Here is a 25,837-nt window from a genome sequence, read left to right on the forward strand (position 1 = left end):
AGGTGTGTGACCTTCTGTGAGTCACAGGCTCTCACAGCTGTACGATGCTGTAAGGCATTGCAGATATCCACTGAGATTTATGTCTCTCTGGTCAACCTATCTTGTCCTATGACTCCTGCTTCTCATGCTTGTAATTGTGCAGACAAATGCCCTGGGTACTGGCCTCGGAGTAGGGGGTGGATTTTAGGTTATGGAAAGGGAAGCAGCCTGGCGGATCCCAGGCTCTGAGCGCTGAGGTTCTAATAGCTTAAGGCAATGCAAGTGACTGGAGCTCAGTCTCTAGCAACCTCACTAAAGACAGTAAGTTCTCTCTCCTTTCTCCTAATCTCTTTCTCCATTGTTATGAAGATTCTCCAAGCTATTAGAAAGACAAGTGGTGGGCTTGGGCTCAGAGAGGGTGAAAGGTGGGAGTCTCTCCCCTGATTCCCCTGGAACCCCAAGGAGGCAGCAAAACCAAGATACGATAATAACTGAGAAAAAGATCAAAGGAGATGGACTTTGGGGAGCCCTGACAAGATGTCCAAGTCCTGTCAGCAGGCAGTGGGGAAGATTCTTCCACCTGACACTGGCCTGAGGCAGAGGAGCCTCACCTGCAGGGAGACAGCAGAGATAAGGCCACCTGTCTGGGCATCTGCAGAGCACACAGCAGTGGACAGAGGTGGTCTCCCCAGTGCTGGGCAGCTGGTCTAGCTGCACCCCTAGACCCCCTGTCTTCCCCATGCACCATCAGACTTCAGGGTATAGAAAGTTCAGGGTATCTGAGATAAGTCCCTTGCAGCCTGAGTGATGAGAGATTCAAAACGAAAGTGACACTGAGAAGAGTTGTTGACACCTTTCAGTTGTGACTGAAAGCAAGAGCTATCATTCTCTCTCTCTCTCTCTCTCTCTCTCTCTCTCTCTCTCTCTCTCTCAGGCACATCCAGGTGTGACCTTTGTGCTTCTTTCACCATCTTGCTGCTCAATGTGGACACTGGGGAAGGTGACAGCAATCATCAATGTTAGGTGTCTCTTCCCTGGCACCAGGGGCCAATTTTATGGAAGTTTTTTCAAAGACTGGTTCGGGAAGGGTTTGGGGGCGATCGAGCGCATTGTGTCTACCATGCACTTCCTTCCTAGGACGATCACGCTGTGCACTTTGCTCTTACTCTTTTTACCTGGGGTGCCCATAACCATGTGGGGCCAAGATCCCCTTCACTACACAGTTCTCGGTAGGGTTCATGTTCCCAGGAGAATCTAATGCTGACCTAACAGGAGGCAAAGCTCAGGTAGTGACAGGGGCAGCTGGAAAGTCCCTCACCTGTGTAGTCAGCTCCTAACAGGGTACTGGCTAGGGCTGGTCCACGACCCTGGTTTTCGGTACACGATCTGCACTATGTTAGAATCATGTGCGCAGCAGGTGGCCAGAGCATGTAGCACAGAGAATGGGACTTTCTGTTCTACCTGGATGCCTAGGACACACACACACACACACACACACACACACACACACACACACACACACCAGCAGATGGGGTAGAAGCTAACAGAGGATTAAGAAATTCTCCAGGGAGCAGGGGCAGGTGGAGACACTCACCCAGAAGGCAGCACTTCACTATGGAGTAATAATGGCTTCTTTCTGTCTCCTCCTGAAGTGAAGCAGGACATCACAGATGATGATGAAAGGAAACTCCCAGTTTCCTAGGCCAGAGCTCTGTAAGCAGCTACCCAGATGGAGCTGAGATGCAAAGAAGTCTGTTAGGAAAGCAAATGTGGCAGAGGTACGGTGGCATTTTCTTTTCTGACATGAGCATGAATAAATTCATAGCATCTGCAAGAAAATGGGTAGATCTGGAGATCATAACGTCAGGTGAAGTAACGCAGACACACTTGGTTAAATATCGCGTGGCTCTTCTTATAGGAGAAACCTGGGCCGTAAGTAAATGAAAGAGTAAAAGTAAAAACAGATTTTTCTGGAGATGGGAAAGTAGGTCAGGGGAAGTGAGAAGAGTAAGTGCTGTAAAGGAGGTGAAATAGAATCAAGGTACGTATGCATAAATTTCCCGAGTGAATGAAAATATACTGTATGACAAACACTGAACAAAAGTCTTTCAGAAAAATAAAGAGCATTAGCCATGATGTTCCTGGGAGATGGGGAGTTGGCAGGCTTGTGCAGGGGCAGCCCCAGGACCGGGAGGTAAATCAGCGGGGCCTCTCCAGGCAGTGGTGAGCTCTGAGATGGTCAAATCCTCCCCTTTCCTTTGCACGCTGTCTCCTGAGGGTCTTTAGCTGTGCTGTCCTGGCTGCCTTGATTTCCCCAGTGGATCAAACATCTCTCTTCCTAGGTCCTTTTGACTTTGAGGAGGGGCCAGAGGTCACACATGCCAGGTCCAGTGACTAACGTGGAAGAGGACACAGTGTTGTGCCATCACGACCTTGTTTTTCTTTGGATGGCACTCAGCAGCTGCTCTCTCCATATTTTATTTATCAAGCTCAGGAAAGAAAGAGGACTCCAGATGCTGGGACAAGTGTGTTTGAAGATTTTGGGGGGATTGCGAGGGTGTTAACAGATGTGGTAAACTTTTACTATAATTGTTTTAAATTTAAACATTCACCATGTTTTTCTATCAGCTACTTCATACCATGCCAGGCCATGGACATTTAATTTCAGATGGTGATCATGGAGATAGCAATAGTGACAATGTTGGTAGTGACAAAAGAAGGAATTATTTAGTATTCAGCTGTATTTGTGTCTGGCATTCAAAAATCAGCAAGAAATAACAGGCTGACGCCTGGATAGAGATGACTACCCTTTCCCTTTGAAGGCAAATAACTCATTTTCAACTTAGCAGACAACTCAAGTATATAACAGTAAGCTGTAGGCTAACAACCAAAAGCGAGAAAGAAATTAAATGCAAAAGAAACAATTTAAGCCAAGCATAATTCGCAGGCTTGTGATCCCAGCACTCTGGGAGGCTGAGTCAGGAGGATCATAAATTCAGGTTCAGCCTGGGCAATTTAGTGACTTAGCAAAACTCTAACTCTTAAAACAGAAAATAAAACAATTGGGGTGCAATGCCCAATATCAAGACCTCATCCTGCATAATCTTGTATTAACTTATAGTAAATTTTACCCAGTGACTTTACCACTTTTTAAGCCTGAATGTGTGGTGACACAATTGTGACCCAGAGCAGACAATGGCAATCAAAATACCCTTGTTCTGCAGCCCAGAAAAAGGTGTGATTCTCACCCTCACTCTGCCATTAGCATTAAAAGGTTTCTGGCCTGCCAGGTTTCTCTGCTGTAGATTTTATCCGTAGATGATTTGCTGAAACAAAAAGCAGATATAAATTGAAAACCTATAACTGCATTCATGTGTAATGAATTGGGGCTGTGTCTGATTAGCAGAGAAAAAAAGTGCAGAATATGGGAGGATTCCTTTGGTCTTTATGAAAGCGTCTGATTCCTCTTTATTTTCCTTAATAAGTATAGACCTTACTCAGAGCACACACACAAAGGAGAAATATCAGACTGTAGATTATGTCTCTGCCTCCCCAGGAGGACAGATGATTGCTTCCCCAACAGCTACTGGAAAGTGTGGTGTCCTTGTCAGCCACTGGAAAATCTCACATCCTCAAGAGCTACTGGAAAACTGTGCAATTCTGCAAACCCTCTCAAAGGGAAAGTTAAGTGTCATGTGCTCAGGAGAAACTGTTTTATTAAACGTGGCGTGGACATATTTTCTGTTTCTCCCTGTGTCCCCAAGTACAAAGAGGCAAATGCAGAACCTCTCCTTGCCGCATTAAAGTTCTCCAGCTTCCCACTGGGTGCAGGCAGAAGGTTCTGGGACCCAGTAAGCCTCACTACGTGGTTGGATGTCATTAAGTGGCAGTGGCCTCCAGACAGGCTGGCAGGAGCTGGGATGCTATTCTGGTTGTGGTGGAGAAGCGAAAGGCGGAAAGGACAGTTGAGGAGAAGGCTAAGTTTGTAGGCAGGCTACTCTGAGAGACAGCGTGGGGGCATGGAAGGGAGGGTGAGAGAGAAAGGAGGAAGGAAAAGAAGGAAGAAGGAAAGCAGAGAGGAAGGGAGGAGATAGATGAAGGTCGCTCTGCTCTAAAGCACACATTCCTGGTAGCTTGTCTCGTGTCAGGTTAGTTGATTTCATCCTAAGGCCACACTTGCCATGAAAACATCCAACCAAAGGATGCAGACTCTGTCTCCAAATAGCCATTTTGTGTTCACAAGGTGCTGGTCCCTGCCCAGCGTCCCCTGGGAATCTCAGCTCATGCCCGCCACACTCGCCCGTGTGCATGTTCACACAGGAACAGGAGCCCTGGGTGCGAATTCCCTGTGACTCTCCAGTGCCCAAATTAGCCCCAAACAGAAGGTATCACATAAAAGGAGAGACACAATTGTGACTGATTATCACCAAAATGACGAACTGTAGTTTCCTCTATAACTTACTGGGATCTGTTGTTTTCTAGCATCTCCACACAGCTACAATTGCTGGACTTTACCAATAGCAGGCAGAGGGTGGAGGAGGAAAAGGTGGTGTGGAGTGCTTGAGCACTGCAAGTGATAGGGAGCCGGAACCCCCCTCCCCACTCCCAGATTAATGGATGAATCCACAACTCCACCATTGTCAGCCTGGAATGCCATGAAGCCTGCCTGAGTCTTTCAGTTTCACATCCTTAACAGCATTATTAATTTTTTTCCTAAATGAGACATGTAAGGTGGGGTTTTCATTTCTCTTTCTCCTTGCATTCTTCTTTCTGGAAACAGTCAAAGACCTTCAGTGTGATTAATACAAAACACTCATATAGTATCTCTACAAAAATGGTGCAAATGCCTTTTTTCTTGGATTCCACCTCAATTACATGCTTAATTTTGGAAAAGCACTTTACAATAATACGTGGATGGCTCACTTTTGCCAAAATACTTCAGGGTCAGACAGGAGCTGCAGAAAGCATTTCCATGTCTTTTCATCCATCGCACAATAACACTGGATGAAGTAGGGGGAGGTGGAGAATCACTTTGCTAAGGATGAGCAGAGGCTGTTAGGACACAGGCCAGGCTTCACAAAGAGAGACCTCCCCGCCCCAGTCGTCTACGTGGAATTTCCCGGTGAATTTTGTACTCTGAGTATCCTGTGTAGGCCTGCCCTTTTCTGAGCACAGCAAGCACAGAGATGGACCAGTAATTTGATTAATCAACTCCAAACCTCCCAAAGCTGGGAGCATACCCAGAAGTTAATGAAGAGCCCTGTGGTAGGGAGAATGTTCACCATGCTTCCTTCTTAAACAGACGGCGCACACACCTTCTTCCATGGTCTTTGGTGTGAGGCAGATCGATTCTTTCTGTGGGGGCAGTGAGCATAGTTCTCATATTTACACTTCTGGAAAATATGGCCAGATTTAGCCTTGATCCACGTCAGTGGGGTCAGGGCTTTTTATATCCAGCATGTTGCTGGTATTAATATTTCATGTAGCACAGTTCTCGGAGCACTTGTGTGTGGAGTATAATGTTATTCTATAGAGTTGCTGGAATTAGCATGAACACAATAAACAAGCTTCCGCTGAGGTAGTCAGGCAAGTAAGTACATGGCCAGGAAATACTATAAATACCTTTCCTTTTATACCCCAGATCCTATTCTTCACAGTTAGATCCAAAAATAGACATACAGTGACATTTTACTCGCACGATCATTTATTCACCCAGAATGCTATGAAATAGCTTCTTGCTCTCTGCTTACAAGAGGGTAAATCTAGACACACTGTGAGGTCTTAGGAACAGCAGAACTGAATACTAAGAAGAGCAACAAAAATGTATGGAAAAGGCGTATCATTCTTCTAAACGATGGGCAGTGAGAATGAAGGAAAAGAGATTGTCCTCCAGGCTTGGGGAGAATATAAAAAATATTTTAATACTGAGGAGAAACTGGAGCTATTGCTATTGTATCTTGAAGATAAGGATTTGCTTTACCAGTCTGGATAAATCCTTTGGTGCATCTTTTCAACTAAAGTAGAACTTGAACCGATGGTTATGCTTCTACTTCTCTTCAGTTAGTCCTAGACACATCTACCCACTACACAGAACCTTCAGACACCGTCAACTGAAGGTCTAAGAAATCCCCTCCAATTTTGCAACCACGTGACTTTGTACAGAGTTGCACAGGTTTCAGGGCTCCCGAGCAAAATACAACCAAGCTGTTGGTCTTGGAGATGCTTGAGGGGTAGGTACAGTACGCTTTGTGTTACTCTAGGTTTCCCTAAGCTGGAGCCTACAGCCTCTTGCAAGAAGGAGAAAACCTGTAAGAGCGAATTCACTAAAGGTTGGGTGAAATGTTGAAAACACCAGCATTCATCATGTAGGAAAATAACCACCAAGTTCAAAGGGAACAATTGTACTGTGGAATGGAGTACATTGTTCTGGCAGAGAGCTGTGTCACTGAGCTAGGCAGAGACAAACAAGGAACCAGAGGAGAGCAGCCTGTGTGTCCCTTTTCTCTTTCTTAGTCCTCTGTCTTCCTTTCTAACCACTTGCTCCTCGCCGTGACTGTGGCCTCTAGGTTCTCTTCTTCCTTTCTTTGTTTGTTGATGGAACCAAGAACTACTAATCAATGCCTATGGAAAGCCTAGGACACATGAACCTTATCTCTTCCTGGAAGAGAATTCACAGGTGGACTGTGAACACTGTTCTCTCTGGATCGTGCTGGCATCACCATGGTCCTGCCTGTGGCACTGCCACAATGGTGACACCGTGCATAAGCTGCCATGTACATCAATTGTCTTGTGTCTGTCATCTCTTCCTGCTTCTAAAATATACCAGGAAAGTGGACCGGAGGAGCTGCATTGTATGGTGGCACCTAGCAGGTCTTTATAAATAACCGAGCGGAATTTCCCGTATGATATCACTCGGTCCTCTCCACTCTGTCCTGGTGTCCTGTGTGATCTAGGCCATTCTGTGGTGTAGATGTGAGTGATGGTAGAATAAAGTAGGCATGTGGGGCTGCGTGGATTAATACCACAAAGTCACCCGTCTTCCTGGAATGGGGCAATGGGCCAGGAGATATGATTCTATAGAGTCAGGTCCATGCTGCATAGCACTCAGAGGACAGGGAGAAACTGTCACTGGTGTGTCCATTGTCAGCATGTGGGCCCCTCTAACTTAGAGTGGTGTAATTCTATCTTTGGCCCAGGAAGCAGTTCAGTGGTGTTTTTGTGGTTCTCACAGAATTTTGCTCAAAGCCAAGCAAGGATGATATAAACCTGGATTTTGAAGCTGTACCAGCAGACGCAGCGATGAAACCCTGCTCTGCAGACAGTACTGAGACCTCCCATGGCCCACAGGGATCCTCCTGTGCTCCCTAAAAAGGTGAAGGCTGGAAACTCACCACCGCAGAAAACTCCATAAAGTTGTTACGGGCCAGAGGTGATCAAGTTGTGTGGTAAATGGCTAAAATTTTAAAAACCTACACCATGAAAGACATGTTGCCATGAATTCCCATCAAAATCTTCCCCTCGTTTCCAGCACACTCATCCTATTGGCCTGGCTGCTTTCTGCAACGGCTCTGGAGTCCTCTTTCCTGAGGGTCTTTATGAGGTGAGACCAAAACACAGTGGCTGCTGCTGAGGAGCCCCATTCAATGAAAAGGCAGCTCGTAAATAATACAAGGCGAGGGGCTGGGGATTTAGCTCAGCGGCATAAGCGCCTGCCTTGCAAGCAGGTGGTTGTGAGTTCGATCCTTGGTACCGATAAAAAAACAAAAAAGACCAAAAAAAAATTTAAAAAAGAAAACACAAGGCTGTGTCCTCAGCCACCTCAGTTACCGGCTCTGCATGAGGACTCGAGGGCAGCCAGGACATTATACCTAAAGATCCTCAGGAAAAAGGACTCCAGAGCTGCTGTGGAAAATGGCGAGGATGCTGGGATGAGTGGTTTATTCAAAGTGAGGGGAACCAATGGCAATGTATCTTACTGTAATAAATTTAAAAAATTTAAACACTCACCTGATTTTTCTATCACACTTCCTAGAACACAAAAATAGGGATACAAAAGGGATCCAAGTCACCAAAAAACAGAGACTCTATCAGATCTTGGGCAGGGTGGTGGGTGGTTGGTCCGTTACCCCTCCCTTTGATAACTGAGGCCCGTCCAGCATTTGTCTGAGGCTGTGTCAGTTCTTACACAAGGGACAGCAGCGGAGCAGAAACTGCCACTCTCAGCACTTCCTGAAAGAGCACTGTCCCCATCATGATGCCTTAGTTGACCTGGAAAAGAAATGCTTTAACAACCTGGCATTCAACTTCTTTATAGGTGAACACACTCTTCCTGAAGTGCTGAGGGAAAAAACTCTTCAACTGCATGAAATATCAAGTTCTGGAAGATGTGTAATCTGAGCAGAATGAACACATGCTACTATGTGACGTGGAAGAAGACATGCCTTTCGTGTTAGCATCTAGCACTTTGTTTCACATTTATTTATTGGTTTATTTATTTATTTACTTGAGGAACTGGGGATTGAACCCAGAGTCTTCACACTGAGCTACATTCCTAACCCATTTTAAATTTATTTATTTTGAGACAGAGTCTCATTAATTTGCCCAGGCTGGGCTGGAACTTGGTGATCTTCCTGCCTCAGTATCCCAGAGCACTGGGATTATAGGCATATGCCACCATAGCAAGCCACCTTCAGTTTTGCATATGCAGTGTGTGTGTGAAGGAAAGCCACAGGCCAGGGAAAAATACCTGTAAAGGCATATCTTATAAAGGATTATCATGCAACATATTCAAAGAGTACATAAGACTCAACAATAAGTTATGAATAACTGATTAAAAATAGACCAAAAATCCAAACAGGTAAGTGGTCAAAGAAGGCACACAGATAGCAAGTAAGCATCCAGAAAGCAATTCCATGGATTCCACTACATTTTTAAGGAAATATACATTAGAAGAACATGAAGCCCTTCATACCTATTAGATTACTGACATCCCAAACCCCGAAAATTTGGAGAAATGGGACTTTCCTTCCTTACTGTTGGAAATGAGGGTGTTCCGCCCACTTTGGCAGACAGTTTGGAAGTTTCTCATAAACCTAAACCACCTCGAGCCACATGGTGCAGCAATCGAAGCACCTGCTCATAGGAACTGAACACTGGTGGCCCCATAGAAACCTACACGAGGGTGTTTACAGTGCGTCTATTTATAATTGCCAAAAACTGGGACACAGTCGTGATGCCTTTCAGTAGATACGTGAATAAACCCTGCTACATCCAGGAAGACATTTAGGGCTAAAAATACACGAGCACTTCAAAACATATGAGCAGGGAGGAATCTAAAATCAGATTGTTAAGTGGAAGAAGCCAATCTGCAAAGGTCGCGTGCTGTAGGGTTCCAAAACATGCCTCTTACATTTTGGAAAAGGCAGAATTGTGAAGTCCGTGAAAGGCTGGGCTAGTGCCAGGGGCTGAAGAGGGACGAGGGATTAATAGGTGGAACGGGGAGGATGTCATCCTTGGAGTGACACTGCAGCCAGGACCGTCAGTGTACAAGGGCACAGGTGGAACCCACACAGCACAGGACACTGAACATGAACCTTGGTGTCACCCATGGACATCAGGTGTCAGAGAGTGTATTGCTCAGTTTAATGATTGTTTGCAAATGGTCCACAGTGGATGGGGTGGGAATTTCCACTGAATTTGATTGTAAATCTAAAATTGCTCTTAAAAATAAAGTCATATGAACTGGTCAATGAACTGGTTTGTAAATGTTTCTGTTTGCAAAACGTTGATTTTGTGATCAAAAACACTCAGCAAAAATTCTGCTTCCATTCACAAACTCCACATCAGGTGACCTACAGGATCACTGTCGTCTTCCCTGCAGCACAAACACAAATGCAGTTCTCTTCCCCAAAGTAGTGAAACAAATTAAGTTCATAAACTAAGGTGCCTGTGTGTATATCATTCAGCTGAATGATTTTTTTTAAAAAAAAAGACAAGACATTGATTTTGTAGCAAATGTGTATAATTTTTCTGGTCATTATTAACTAAACGCTGAGAGACATATGATAAGAACCATGGAAAAAGGAAAGAAAAAAAGAGAAGCAGAAACAGAGACAGACATTGAAACCAGAATTTTCAGTTCAAGGCCAATTAAGACAAGGTCTTAGTTGTCAACACCTAAACTAAAATTTTTCATGTCAGCAATGTCTTAATAGTAGAGTAGTTCAGTGGATTTTAGCCAATGCTTAACAGAGCGGAATGGAATGGAATGGAATGGACTAGGGAATAGCCAATGTCACAGATTGAGGGAGGAGAAACAGATTTGTGGCACACTGGTTGTGCTATATCCTGGGCAGCCTCTGAGCTGGGCCATGATGGAGACCTGTGTTTCATAAGTTAGATTGGAGGCAGAAAAAGTTTCTGAGGCCCCTCTGGGAAATGCATGCTCTTCTAATTTTACCTTAATGAGCTTCAACCTCTAGTGGAATGATTCTGAGAATACGTGTATGAAAAGATTAAGATTGCTTGGGCTATGGAAGTACAGGCTAGTGAAAGGGTGCAACCACACACATCAGCTGTGTGTGTGCATGCATGTGCAAAGACACCCACGTCATCTCAGCAGGGCACCTGGCCCCAAATGCAGCAAGCAAGCTGCTTGAACAGGGGAAGAGAAGGTTCTAGGTAAGGAGAATGAAATGAAATTCAAAACCCTCCAGCCTAGCCAGCAGGAGGAAACAGTATGTATTTAGAGCCACACAGGTGTCAGATCCTGGAGGGGTGGTGGAATTCTCCAACACAGAAATATTAACCTTATGGAGAGCTTGGTGTTTCAGTACATGGGTGTGGGGTGAAGAGTGCAGATGGCCCCTCACTTTATTTTTATATCTGTGTGCAAAGTGATGAGAGTCAGCAAGTGAGGAAATGTAAGAAGGGGCCAGGCTCGCTGTATCCTAAGCAGGACAGGCAAGATCCTCACAGGCCCCTCTGACCCCAAAGTCATTTAATGGGGAGCACCTGGTAGACACGAAACATCCACTAGATAGAGGGTTTTCAGATACAGCTCAGAGCCTAAAGGTTAGATTGAACCCAAGGGGTGGAGGAACTTGTCTGGGGGGAGAGCAGGGCCAGAGAACACAAGGAAAGTGTGCCGTTTCATGGCTCCCCCAAAAAAGTGTTCAGTAAAAAGAGTCAAACATCTGCCCAGTGATATTTATGGATTGTTATTTGCTTCCTCAAAAGTTTCTTCTTCAGGAGAAAAAGGAAGGTTCTCTATGTGTTCACATGGGTTGTAACTTTGAGAGATGTTCTGTACTGTCGTATCTTCCCTTGCAACAATCCTTACAAGCCAAATTTATCTTGTTTTGAAAAATGCACTGGAAAAGATATTAGTCACCACAACCATGCAAGCATCCACGACTCCAAACAAAGGTGTTCATTAAGACTGCAAGCATTAACTATGCGTCCAGCAGTGTTCATGGTTACCAGGAAAGTCGCACATCTCTGTTACCAAGAAAGCTCAGCAGAGACAGATACAGGACATGCGTGCACACCAGCTCTGTAAAGATAACTGAAGGGCCTCCTCCTAATTTGCTTCCAGTGGTTTAAAAAAATCATTTTCATTTTACTAAATTAGGTTTTCAAGAGATACTACTAAAACAGGCCACCACCCAGTGTTTGGTGCACACATGCAGTCCCAGAACCCTGGGAGGCTGAGACAGGAAGACTGCTAGTTCAAGAACAAAGAAGGCGAAATAGTGAGACCTTTGTCTCAAAATAAATAATAAGAATAATAAATTGGAGGAGATGTAGGTCAGTATGGAGGCTTCGGGTTCACTCCCCAGTAATCCACATCTATCTTGGTTTTTTTTTTTTTTTTTTTTTTTTTTTTTGTACCAGGAATTAAATTTATGACCTCACACTTACTAGGCAGGTGCTTTCAGATACAACTCAGAATTGCCACTGAGCTAAACCCCCAGCCACACTATCTGTGTTTTGTTTATATATATGTATTTGTGAGTTTAAAATTCCTTTAGATGGTTGGTTCCTGCCCAAGAGGCACACGCCCATTTTTCAGAAGTAAATACTGGTCCTTTCTGACTGCAGCACGCAACTATTCAAACACATTCTTGGTTCTTTACTTTTAAAGTTATGTTTGTTTTTAAATTTATCTTAGGATGCAAAAATGGAAATAAAAAACTGCAAGGCAGTCACGGAGTTTGCTTTTCCTTTCCTTCCTCAAGACCTCACCAAATGCAGATAACACGAAACACACAGAGGTGGGGCCACTTTCCCAAATAGCAGCAGGATTCAGCTTTCGTGAAAATCGTCTTTAGCCACCTGTGCGAAGGGGACAGAATCCGGGTCAGGACACACCGGGCCCCTGTGGGTGGCTCTCCCCGGTTCCGCAGGGTGCCAGATCTCTCAGTCATTCTCAACTCCGCTTCTGTTTTGGCTTTGTCCTTTCCAACACAAGAGCGTCTTTCTTGGCACAGAAATCGCGTCTTATCTGAAAGAGCCGATGTTTAACTTCTACCTCTTCGCGAAGGAGCACAGCATTTTGAGAGGAGACCTGGGTTGCTGTCCCCGCTCCGCGCCTCCTTTCATCTGCAGGGCCACGGCCGCACATCGACGTGGAATTCGCCCGAGAACCTCAGCTGTGCTCCCCGCTGGCGTCTGAAATGGTCAAGGCCCTCGGACTTAGCAGCGCAGATGCAACTGAGGGCATACATTTCAGCCCCTCCCTCTCTCTGGAGCGTGGATTTGTCACACGTGCCGGGGGAGGGGAGCGTGGATTCACTGCTGGCTCCTCCCCCTCTCCGTGGGGTCCCCTCAGCCGGCAACTATGTGAGGTAAGAGAAGGCAGAGTTGTCCTCCCGTGTGCAGACGGATTCACACACTGCCTGGGTTTCCTGTCTCCAGCCTTCCGATCGCCCTATGCGAAGGACTGAATTCTTTCCCTTCCCACGACTCTAAATAAAATAAAATAAAATTCCAGAGTTACGAAGATTTACGTTGGCTTGACTAGCAGAAGCATTTGGAGAAGTGTTTCCAATTAGGGTGCCTCCAGGAAGGGAATGAAATACAGCGATTGTCATTTGTTTTCATTTTTACTTTTTATTATCATTATTATCAGCATTATTTGCAACTGAGTACCTGTAAAATCTGCTACCATTTCATCTTAAAATCCCCAAGAAAATAACGCGAAAGTGAAGAAGAAATGCAGGGCTGTTCGCAGAGAGGGCATCTGGAGAGACGCGGGCTGGGGTCGTCCTCCCCGCCCCCAGCAGCTGATTTTCCCGTGCACGCCCGAGGCTGAGGAGGAGGAGGAGGCCGGGGAACTGCTCCAAGTCGCCCGCCCCCGGCGCTAGGCAGGGGGACGAGGAAGGCAAGGGTGACCACAGACCTTAAATGGGAAGTGGCGGTTTTATTTTCCCAGCCCCAGAATAGCCCCGCACAGGTAATGGGGACCAAGAAGACACAAAGAAAAGCGAGTTTCTCCGTGGCGCCGCCGGCTCCACGGCGCAGGGGGCTACAGCCGGCCGTGCAGTCTCTCAGCGCCAGGCAGCCCAGCCCACCTTTGTTCCGCTGGTCGCTTCCGCGCGCCGATCCGAAGGCTTCGGGCTGGAAATTCGAGTGCACCTTCTTTTAGCGTTGCTTTCTGTCGCTGAGCTAAAATAGCAAGTGACCTAGAAGCTTAGCGAAGCTAGCAATTGCAAGATTTCAGGAGGAGGCTGCGGCAGAGGGCGTTGGTGACCCACGAAGGGGGAAGGGACAAAGAGGAAGGGAGGACTGGGAAGAAGACGGGGAGCCGGGGGAGGGGCGAAGCGAGGAGAAGAGCCAGACTCGTAGTGGGGGACGCGCCGGGTGGGGGTGGGGATCCGAGTCCCCGAGTTCCTGTCTGTCCAGATCGGAGGCGAGGACCCAGCACCAACCAAACCCCCAGACCGTTACTCGGGGCGGGGCGCACGGCGGGGACGCGGCGCAGCCAAAGCGCACAGCGACGTCTCCAAAGGCGCGCGCCCTGGGAAGGCAAGTAGACGGAGAAAAGGGACAAAACAAAACCAAAAACTGAAATAATACTAATACTAATATTAATAAATCATGCAAACCGGGGAAGGGAGCCTACAGCCTCTCTAGCTTTGCAAATGGATTTTTTTCTTTTGCCTGCTTTAGAAAAAGACGAGAAAAAAAGCACCCACGTGCCCGCAGAAGGCGGCTGTGTTAAAGCGCCACCTTCCGCCGGCCCGGGGTGCAGCGGGCTGGGCGAGCCGGGAGCAGCTGAACCCCCGGGGAGCAGCCGAGCGCACCCGGGTCAGATCGGACACCCCGAACCCTCGCCCTCGGGGCGCCCAGCGTCCCAGTCCTTCCCGAGTCAGAGCGTGCGCCCTTGGAGAGGGGACCAGGAGCCCCCTCGCTGGCAGCACCGAGTCTACGGTGCACAAAGAATCCCTGAGTTTCCATGGGGACAGGGTCCTTTTGTTGGCACTGGTACCAGCCTGATCTTTCTGGGGTCCGGTGCTGGGCGCCATTCTCGAACATCCCAGGGAGAGTCGCATCTGTGCGCACACGCGGACTTTTTAAAAATAACATTTCTAGACACTGCCTCCTCCCACCCCCCCCTTCCCCGCCCCCATCTTTGCAAAGCTGCCCAGGGGGCGGGGCGCGGGGGCGGGGCAGTGGGCGGACCCTCTTGGTTAATAAAGGGAGGTGGGCGGGACCGAGGACGCGCTATTGGCTGGTGGCCGGAGTGACGTCACCCATATGACACCCTGATAACGAGTTGAGAGAGAGCCCGCAACTTTTTGCAGAAGCAGCGCGCGCGCCTGGAAGTGCACCGGTCCGGCGCTTGGAGCCACGAGCCGGAGAGGGAGAGAGACAGGGGTCCCGGGCTGTCTCCACCGCCCCACCGCTGTCGTCGTCACCATCGCCGCCGTCGCCTCCTCTCCGGTCGTGGTCGCAGCCCCCACCCCCAGCGCGCGGCCGCCGCCGCTGTGCGCAGCCTGGAAAGGGGGGACGGGGGGGAGGGGGGGCGCCGCGGACCCCGGGAGCCGCGAGGACTTCGCAAGTTGCCGGGGAAGGTGGAGGGGCAGGAGGGGGAGGGGGAGCGAGGCGCGACAGCGAGGACAGCGAGCGGCCCGGGTTGGCGCGCCCAGCCCCACAGCAGATCATGGTGCAGCGGGCGGAGAGCTTGGAAGCGGAGAGCAACCTGCCCCGGGAGGCACTGGACACGGAGGAGGGCGAATTCATGGCTTGCAGCCCGGTGGCCCTGGACGAGAGCGACCCAGATTGGTGCAAGACGGCGTCGGGCCACATCAAGAGACCGATGAATGCCTTCATGGTGTGGTCCAAGATCGAGCGCAGGAAGATCATGGAGCAGTCCCCGGACATGCACAACGCTGAGATCTCCAAGAGGCTGGGCAAGCGGTGGAAGATGCTGAAGGACAGCGAGAAGATCCCCTTTATCCGCGAGGCGGAGCGGCTGCGGCTGAAGCACATGGCCGACTACCCCGACTACAAGTACCGGCCCCGGAAAAAGCCCAAAATGGACCCCTCGGCCAAGCCCAGCGCCAGCCACAGCCCGGAGAAGAGCGCGGCGGGTGGCGGCGCAAACGGGGGCGCAAGCGGCGCGGGCGCAAGCGGCGCGGGCGCGGGCGGCGCCAAGACCTCCAAGGGCTCCAGCAAGAAGTGCGCCAAGCTCAAGGCCCCCGCGGCCGCCGGCTCCAAGGCGGGCACGGGCAAGACCACGCAGCCCGGGGACTTCGGGGGCGCCGGCGACGATTACTCGCTGGGAAGCCTGCGCACAAACGGCGCGGGAGGAGGTGCGGGCGGCGGGAGCACCGGGAAGTCGGTGAAGTGCGTGTTCCTGGACGAGGACGACGACGACGACGATGATGACGACGAGCTGCAGATGCGCATCAAGCAGGAGGCGGACGAGGAAGACGAGGAGCCCGCGCACCACCAGCTCTTGCAGCCTCCCGGGCACCAGCAACCACCGCAGCTGCTGAGACGCTACAACGTCGCCAAAGTGCCCGCCAGCCCAACGCTGAGCAGCGCGGCCGAGTCCCCCGAGGGAGCCAGCCTGTACGACGAGGTGCGGGCGGGCGCGACCTCGGGCGCCGGGGGCGGCAGCCGCCTCTACTACAGCTTCAAGAACATCACCAAGCAGCACCCGCCGCCGCTGGCGCAGCCCGCGCTGTCGCCGGGGTCCTCGCGCTCCGTGTCCACCTCGTCGTCCTCCTCCTCCAGCAGCAGCAGCAGCAGCGGTGGCAGCAGCAGCGCGGGCGACGACGCCGACGACCTCATGTTCGACCTGAGCTTGAATTTCTCCCAAAGCGCGCACAGCGCCAGCGACCAGCAGCTGGGGGGCGGCGCGGCGGCCGGGAATCTGTCCTTGTCGCTGGTGGATAAGGATTTGGATTCGTTCAGCGAAGGCAGCCTGGGGTCCCACTTCGAGTTTCCTGACTACTGCACGCCGGAGCTCAGCGAGATGATAGCGGGGGACTGGCTGGAGGCGAACTTCTCCGACCTGGTGTTCACGTATTGAGTGACGGGGGGGGGGGTCCCCCAAGCCCCCCGCTTCAGGCTCTTTCTCTCCAGAGCTGGGTTCCCTGGGAGGAGGTCGTAGCGGTCAGGATAAAGATGATGATGATTTTGATGATATAGTCGGTGGTGGTTCAGAGGGCGGAGGGGAGAGGAAAAGAAGATATTGATGCTATTGCTAAGATGGGACGCAAAGAAATTGGAAACGATTTTTTTTTTTTTTTGGTGGAGTTAAAGTGAAATTGGTAGTTTTAAAATGTTTCCTACCCTTTTTTTTTTTTTTTTGCCCTCTCCCCTTCCTACTTTGATCGTATTTTCAAGATAGTTGCATATCTAGTCTGGAGTTGTGATTTTTTTTTTCCACACCCAACCCCCCCCCCTCCCATGTGTTTTTGTAATTACTATTTCTTTTTCCTGAAATTCGTGATTGCAACAAAGGTTAGTAGGCGGGGCGGGGGAGGGGAGGCAGGACCCGCTGCTCCGCTCCGGAAAGGCGCTGTTTGAAGCTGGTTGGTGTTAGCAGTGGAAGACGTCTACCGTGAATCCCTCCGGCAGCACAACTCTTACCCTAGGGAGTTGGTGATTTTGTTTCTTAAGAGATCTTAAAGGACTGGTGTTTTTTCTTTAAGAAAACAAAAACAAAAAAGGGACCATTGCAACTTTTTAAATTTTATTTTATTTTATTATGGGTTTTTTTTTTTTTTTTTGGTTGTTGGGTTTTTTTTTTTTTTTTTTTTTTTTTGGTTTTCTTTTTTTGGAGGGAGAAAACTGATGTCTTCTATGCATCTGAATCTTTAACAAAACTGCAGGGAGCTTGAAGAATGCAGACTGTACAAACGCTTACAAAAAAAACTGTGAACTGACATAAGATCAGCGTTTACTTTTCAGATCAAAATTGTTTATGGTTTTACAAATGTGATTTCTACTTGCCAACTTTTTTTTGTAACTTGTTCCCTATACCTCTTTGATTGAATACCAGACAGCCTAAACCTCAGTACAAAGGTATTGAAACATTTTTGATACATAACAGACCTCAGTCTTTTTTAAAAATTAATATATTTTCAGGCGTATTTTTGTACAGTGAAAAGGGAACATTCTTGCTGTGTTTTTTCAGTAAGACTTTCAGGCACTTCTTTCCTTTTGATTTCTTTTATTTTCCTGGGTTTTTTCTTTTTGACTTTTATTTTTAGCATGCTGTTGGTACGTTATATCCTGGTTTAAAAAAAAAGGATTAAAATTTTAAAGTAATCCTTGCATCTAAAGGCCTTGTGGTTTAAAAAAAAAAAAAGCAAACTTTTTTTTGTACAGCTATAGTAGAGATTTGTTCAATATTTGTAGGTAAAGATTTATTGAAAATGGTGATATAGACCTCAGAGCTGTTATCTTAGTTTAAAGATTGTATATGTACTGTACTATAGTAGGAATTTATGTATCTCATACGCTGTGATATGTGGATGGGGCCCCAGGTGGAAGGTTTGAAACTGGATTCTCGATTTTTAGCAAAAAAAGGAAAAAAAGGCACATAGTTTTTAAAAAGTTTCTCATTTTGTGCAATATAACCTAAATAAAGTACAGACCATCTGCATATTTTGTAGCAAATGGTGGCAAGGCAGACTCAATGCGCTGTCTACATCATTGGCTGTTTTTGTTCTGTTTTGTTTTGATTTTGGGGGTTTTTTTTTGGTGTGTGCTGGGAGTCTGTATCTTGGTAATTTTAATAATAAATCAGCTGGGACTGATAAGAACTCGCACGGACCATAGCCTCTCTGGAAGTCTATGGTGCTGGCTTTTGTCGCAGCGCATTCGGTGGCCTGTTTGGTGCCCCGGAGAGGGCCAGGCTTGCGTCTGGGCGCAGCAGAGAACTCAATTAGCAGGATTTCTTCCTGCTCCCTCCCGCTAGTTTGCAGGACCGGCCGAGAGTGTTCTTTCTCTGCTTTCCTTTCCACCCCACCCCCATTTCCTTTCTCACCTCCTCCCTCCCTCCTCTCCACCCACCGGACGCGCAGGGCTCTGCAGCAGGTCGGGGACAGGCGGGCTTGGAAAGGCCCTGGTCGCCGGGGCGCGCGGTCGGGGTCCTGAGCTCTTGGGGGTTGTGAGTTCTGGCCCGAATCCGGAGACCGATTGAGCGTCGCGGGGACAGAGGCCCTGGGGGTCTCGGGGGTTTCCGATCCCCGTGATTCCTTTCGAAGGGTGGAGACAGCCGTTTGTAGTTTTGAATTTTTTCCCTGCCTGTGAGCAGCAGTGGATATGGTGGCGAACACCGCCACCCCTCTTGGCCTCTCGCGGTGACCAGGAAGAAGGGGGCGGACAGAGGACAGGTTGTTGGCGTTGGTGTCCCCGGCCGGGGCCGCAGGCTCTGGCTGGTCATCGGCTTCGCCGGTGTGACCTGAGTTGCGCCTGGCTGCCGGAGGCCTTGTGGGCTTCAGGGGGCGCCTGGGCTGGCCGCGAGCAGCAGGCGTGCAGCCTGGAGACCGGCGGGGTCCTCCAGGCCCCACCTCTGCATGCGTCTGGGCGCATCAGATCTCGCTGGCTCACTGGAGGCTGGTGCTGTTGTCCGTCGCGCGGCCGGTGGGCAGAAAGCTGCCAGGGCTCGAGGCGGGAGGAAACAAGCCAAACCTGGGAGGACGCGCCTTAGGTCCTCCCCGGCGTGTGCGGGGTCTGGGGCGTCCCTGGGTCTGGCTTCCTTGCTGGTGGGCTCCTCCTGCAAGGTGGCTCTTGCATCTTGATATTGTTCTCCAGCCACCTCCTCTGAGCTCGGGGCTAGCGGCGACCACCCATCCCGCGCGTGCCCGGCTCCCTGAGGAGGGCTGCTGAGCCAGTAGCACCCCACTTAACCACCCTTTGTCCATACTTGGCCCTGTCCCGGAGCTCTTGAGCGGACCCTGGTTGGCGAAACCTGAGGGGGTCGCGCGCCCACGGCAGACTCCAAAGCCCCACCCCCACCCCCTTCCACGGTGCCTTTGCCACGTCGTTCACGGGGGCCGAGGAGAGAGGCGGGGGGAGGCCCTTGGGACCCAGTGCGCCAGCCGCAGAGCTCAGGTCCCCGGGGTCTACAATGCAGGAGGTTTGCAACGGCTAATTGAAACTTGGTGCAAAAATCACCATCTGAAGTGGTTTAGGAAGGTGGGCCCTTGAGCCGTTTTTAACCGAGATTTGGCGCGATCCGAAGGAAGCTTCCGCGTGTTCGCAGCAGGCACTTCTAGGCCAGAGGGGCCCTGCGCCCTTCCCGCCTTCCCTTCACTCTCCCGGGTCCCTCTTGAGCCCTCCCTTCCTGGCCTCCCTCCGTGCAGGACGAGCCCTGCCCCAGCCCCCACCCCGGGACGCGAAGCCAGCCAGCCTTTTCTGCAGAGGACAGATTTTCTTTTTTGTGGCTTGCGCCTTCTTGCCGCTGAACCATCAGCTTGCAGCAGTACACTTGGGAAAAGAAAGCGCTCGCGGTGGCGTTAACAAGGTTCCCGAGCTAGAACTGGATTTTTGGAGTTGTTTACCTCCGTCTCCTCCCCTCCCCCCAGGAGCCTCCTGTTAGGGGTGAGACGTTTATTTGAGCCACGAATACTTCGACCAGCGGTTTACAGTTAATTGACCATTACTTGTTGCTGGTGAATTTCCGTGGCAGGCCCCTGCTGCAGTTCTAAAACTTACTGAAAACGCAGAACCCATGGCTAAAGTTGACGCTGTGTATATTTTGCAGATCTGAAGACTGCATGTGTTTTGCATTTTAAATCATAGGAGAATCCTGGACATTTTCTGTGATGAGGTAGAAACTTTTAAGTCAGTTCGTAACATGCCTTGATTTGGCCTGGGTTTTTATTAATTTCTTTTTAAAGCTATGTGGCCGAAATTCTCGATAGGAAATTCAGAGAGGAGTAGTTTTTTGGCGATCAAAATTGAAAACCTGCTAGAACTCAGGACAGGTGCTTGAATGCCCTTTTTAACACTATTTAAGGCTCTTTGATGAATGCATTGTGAAAATCATTCTTAATAAATTCTTTTGAATGTCTACAACGTAATATACGCAAGGTATTCTTGCCACTGGATAGGCGTCAATAAAAGTTTAATTGCATTTTTGTTGTCTCTTAAGTAAGTCTTATTTTTAACTAAACATTGACAGAATATCTTTAAATGGTGACGTGGGGGAGGGGTGGGCGTTTCTCAAAGCCCAGCCAGTTGGGTACCCTGCTGTTTGTAACTAGTTCACAGACTGAATACATTTCAGTGAGATTTCCATCCTTAAGAGCTTGAACCAGCAACATCTTATTAATTCTTTAAGCTGTGGAAATATTTTCCAGTCCTTACGCTCTGATATGCATCCTTTTTATTTAAAAAAAAATGCTAATAAAAGGCAGTGTACTTAACTGTGCTTTGCAAATATTATGTCTGTTTGGAATGACTATCACTGGGCAAATTATTTGTAGAATGATTATCCTTTAGCTAGAAAAAAGAATCATTGCAACTCTTGGGCCAGAGATGTTTCTTTTTAATGTTAATCAAGGGGAGGGATTTGAATATGCATGCTTGTAGCCAGCAGGATGATTTAGGTTTTTTGTTTTGTTTTGTTTTGTTTTTTGTGAGGAAAAAAAAAAAGGCTCAAAAGGCAAGGTTTATTTTTCTTTCTGGGAATTAAAAACCATCATCGTCTTGATACTGGGATATTACAAGAAATGTACATTAGTTTTATGGGTCTGAACTTAGATGATTTGCCCAAGGAATCTGAGAAATAAAGCAAATAACTTGCTCTATATTAAAGTGGTCATTCAATATGAATATATTATATCACTCTTAACTTTTTTATTCTCTGATATGATTAATAGTATGTATATTCTTACTTTTGTCTCCTAACGGGCATATGTATCTTTGTGGACACTTCGGAGAGAGGGTTTTCTTGGACTCTCCCATTTATAGAATCTTTATACTCTTTTTCCTGCAAGGTCTTCTGCTTTTAACAGATTTCTAAGGCAACTATATTTGTGCTTTTTTCTTACGTGGGAAGACCAGCGAAAATAGTTTACTGAGTTGTCGACTTTATCAGTAGATAAAAATAAAAAAAATAATAAAAAAAACATTCTTTATTACAGTTTCAGGGAAACTTTTTTCAGGATATTTCTCAGTTATTCTAAGGGCCAAATTTTGTAAAATTTCCATTAGGAATGTCAGTTTCAAAAACCCTTTGTATAGCCTACGGCCTGTGAGGATAACAGGAATGAGCCTTATATATCCTATCACAAGAATTTCCAAGTTCCCAATAACCGTCTCCATGTAACGACCTGTGACATGCTTTTCTGAGATTTGGCTTTTTTTGATATCGAGTTCTTTCACACCGTTCATGTTACTTGCTTTATTCTGCCTTCTCCCCTTTGGTTTGGTGATCTAAAATATTCTGCTCTTTGATAACAACTCAGGTTTTGGTTTTTAAGAGTTTTTTTTTCCTCTCTCTTTCTGTGGATCTTGTGTTCTCATCCACAATAAAACTTAACCAGAACTCACAAAACCAAGCTCTCTTCCATTTCCCTTCCTCGGACTGCTTTTTCCTGACCCCTATCATGTCTTTATTTTTTATTTTCATTGTATTTTTTTAACACTACCTATATCCATTAGCTGCCTAATTCGTTTCTCTATTTCCATGTGGATGCAGTGGATTTATAAGAGAATTTCACAAAACAAGTAGTTTTTTAGTGAACTTAAAACAGAATTTTAAAGGAGACCTATTTTTATACTCAATAAAAAAGCACAAAAGTGCAGAAAGTATAAAAGGCTTACAAAGGGAAAACATAAGTTCATAAGGTTCCATGTATAAAAGTAATAATTTTATGGGGGTAGAGATAGTGTCAGATCCAGAACCTCTGCCCGAGGACAGATAGGACGGTCGTAAATGATTTGGGAACTTCTGGTCGCCTGCAGCTGTAAACAAGACTTTTCCGTGGAGTAAACAAACCACTAAAGAGCAATAGGGTCGAGTGGGGCTGTGGTTTCCAGTGAGCACTTGGTGATTTCTAAGCATATGTAGAGAGAGGCTCCCGGTTTAACTGTTTGATCAAACTTCTTTTAGGTCGCTTTTTCTCTTCTGTGACAGTGATTCACATAAAGCAATATGACAACAAGCTTGAAAACGCATCAGAACTAGAATTTCCTCCAGGGTCCTCAAAGAGTTCCTTTTTTTTTTTTTTTTTTTTTCTGGTCTCTTTTTTTTTTAAATGTGATGCTTACGTTAAACACATCACGTTGCCCCTTTCCAAAAGGAACAACTGGAAATAATAATGATAATAACTAACAACACCGCCACAGAAAGAATTTTGATCAAATAGCCCTGGACAGTGGGCCCTCTGTCTCATCTTTCCTTCACCCAGCTTATGTTCAGACACAGTATGCCTGGTCCCTGAGTCCCGCAGGGAGAACTTCCACGCCATCACCATGGATTCCTCACTGTCTACTTTTGCTGTTGTACATACGTTGTGGGTTTAGAGAGTCTCGCATTTGTTTTTGTGACACCTTTGTTTGAATGGACTGTTTTAAGACGGAGGCCTGTGTTTCAGGGTTGGGACTCCTTGTGGCTGTGGTATGGTGTAGCACTTCCGGATGGCCACCCTGGACAGGACGGGGTGACCTGACGTTTTGGAGCCGTTTTCAGCACGGCCCTGTTTAACAAGTGTGTATTTTTTAAGGCCACATGAAACTTAAACTTTCATAGCCCCTCCAGGGTTGGGAGCGGAAAGGCTGAAAAGCCCTTTTGTTTAGAAGTCTGAGTGGTTTGTGGGGGGGATCCTTTTTTTAGGGTTTGCATGTCAGCGCAGGACCGGTTGCTGTGAAACAGAAAAAAGAGGGTAAAAAGCTACCTGAGACAATGCGCTGGAGAAAGAAGTGTTTGCTAGGACTAGGGTAACGAAAATGCATGGCAGTCGTGTCTTTGGGTAGGCTATCTATAGCATGCAGAGTTTAGTATGTTAAAACAGTGTATGACGTTGCTGTATCAAAGTTGTAAAATTAAGCATTATTTATTGAAAACTATGTATTTTTTTGTAAAAACCTGATCACATAGAGAATATCAGTGGCTTGTGCTTGTACTTCGAATGGAACCAACTTCTCGACCACCCTTCTCGGTGCGCAGTGTTAACGCTCAGGGTTGAAAATAGTAACACTCCCATGTTGCTTTCGCAAGAGTTTTTTCGCAGAGGAACACAATTTGTTCAAAAGACTCTTAAATAAAAATGGTGTGATCAAGCTCCAACTCGTGGTTTTTATGTGATTTTTTTTTTCCTTCCAGTTTTGCACTGGATGACTTCCTGTTGTCTCCAAGTCGATGTGAAAGTCAGGCTTGCAAAGTTCTGGGGCCTCAGTGTCTAAAGCCACCTGTAGCCAGGACAGAATCGGGTCCCTTAGGGGCAGCAGAGGCCAATGGGCAACCTGCGGAGCTGGTGACAGTTGGAATGAGCGTGGCGATCATGTCTCGGTATTTTTTATCTGGCCAATAGAGTGAATAAAAGCATAGTCATAATATGAAAGGGTAGATGGTCATGTTTTGTCAAAACGTATGAAGTAGAAGAGGAACAGAAAACGTTTATCAGGGCAGTTGCTGCTATTGAATTCAATGCCAGCAGACTCCGTCACCCCAACCTCCCTCTCACTGAACGATTTACAGTGTAAATGTATTTTGACATAGAAATCATTCTGTATTGAGATTCTTGATATAAAATGCTTTTATGAAAGCCTGTAAGTGACCCTTGGAATTATTATCAGATTTTTTTAAAGATGTGTTTACATGGTGAGTGTGTGTTGTATATTAAATTTGGTTTTGTAGAAACGTTTGTGTTGTATTGTCACAAATCTCAGTCTGCAAGGAGCAGGCCACTCTGGGGTGCTGGGTGATACTGATTTCTGTCTGCCACACACAGAGGCTAAAGTCCAAGAATGACACGGAATGTGTGCACCGTAGGACTTCCACTTAGTCCTTGAGTATTTTAGGATGTCTCCCTCCTTGGTCAGACTATTTTTATGCATATGTTGAAGGATACAGCAACAAAAACATAAGCCCCAACAATTTTCATCTAGCAATAAAATTCCTTGAAATTAACACAAAAAAGATCTTCACTGTGGGGCAAATTCTTCATCAAGCCCATTTATGCTATTTGAATTTATTTTTAGTGAAAATTTTCCAAGTTAATAAATTGATTGGCATTTGTGCTAAAAATGTCCCCTACTAAGGTGTTTTTTTTTTTTAAAGAAACCCCATCAGGTGTGAAAACACCTGATTTCTCCCAGCAAATCTCAAAAATGTCTACCTGATTAAAATACACCATGAAATTAACTTCCCTTCACACAATGTCTCCAGCAAATATAGATGACAAATATACTCGCCAGACAAATCACTCGTTCTACTGGAAAGTGAATAATCTCAAGAAATGCTTAGCATAGAGAATTGAGATAATTAAATCTTTATTTTGACATGGGCCAAAGAGTGCAAAATTTTGCTAAAATTGTCCCTTTTTGGAATATCATCAGAGAAATGGGGTAGAAGGGAGTCCCAGCCGGGTCCCTCTGTCACTTTGTTACCAGTTGGACTGAGTCACTGAGCTAAAAGTTTGGGGGAGTAAACCATCAGAGAGGTAGATCTGCTCACAAGTGAGAGCATATGAATAAATCTGAAGAAAGAAAAAAAAAAAAGACCAGTTTGTTAGGGAGCTCGATCCTTTAAGACTACTCTCTCTGAGAGGAAATAGCCAGTGTGCATTTTGTTAGCACTTCCAGACCAGAGGCAGCAGTCATGATTGTCACCTGTGTCCCTTTCTGAAGTTTTTGGATGCTATTGTTTCCTGCTGGACCAAATGGTCAGTGGGTGGACCCTAGCAGGAGAATCCCTTGGAGGGTGGGGTGGGCTCCTGGGCACCCTGGGCTCACTTGCCTGTCTCTAGAGCTTTAACAGGATTCATTTTTATTGTCGTGCTTTGTTTAACTTGTTTTCTTAATACAGAGTCTCACTACGTAGCCCAGGCTGACCTTGAACTCATGGCCATCCTCCTGCCTGGGCTTCCCAAGTGCTGGGATCACAGGAGTGGGCCACCTAATGGGAGCTGAACTTCCAATCCAGATTCCTCAGTGCCAGAGTTGGGTCTGAAAGAAACAGGCCTCAAGCTTGGGCACTGAGCTGAATCGGGGTGGGGGTGGGGGTACCCAGGAGGCGAGGTGAAGGCTGGGATGAGGAGCCAGAAGGAGGAGGTGGAGAATACAGAAATGTGGAAAGCAGAGACCTCTGCAAGCACTGGGGCCCCAGGGAGGGGCAGAGGTCAGGCCAGGTCCTGAGGACCAAGCCTCTCAGTCCCCACAGCAA

The 25,837-nt window shown here is 47.3% G+C and overlaps 1 protein-coding gene across 1 annotated transcript; it reads left to right on the forward strand.

Annotated features, from left to right (window-relative positions):
• The first annotated feature begins 15,145 nt into the window (after window positions 1-15,145).
• Window positions 15,146-23,740, forward strand: Sox11 (SRY-box transcription factor 11). Its single transcript, XM_063254420.1, has one exon. It carries the CDS (start codon window positions 15,146-15,148, stop codon window positions 16,520-16,522), a length of 1,377 nt encoding a protein of 458 aa, XP_063110490.1. The 3' UTR covers window positions 16,523-23,740.
• The last annotated feature ends 2,097 nt before the right edge of the window (window positions 23,741-25,837 follow it).

The sequence above is a fragment of the Cavia porcellus genome, unplaced genomic scaffold, assembly GCF_034190915.1.
Source record: "Cavia porcellus strain 051 isolate PalLab524CR breed Dunkin Hartley unplaced genomic scaffold, mCavPor4.1 scaffold_8, whole genome shotgun sequence".
Lineage (NCBI taxonomy): Eukaryota > Metazoa > Chordata > Mammalia > Rodentia > Caviidae > Cavia > Cavia porcellus.

Coding starts and splice junctions, on each gene's coding strand:
- Sox11 (XM_063254420.1), top strand. CDS start 15,146: ATGGTGCAGCGGGCGGAGAGCTTGGAAGCGGAGAGCAACCTGCCCCGG.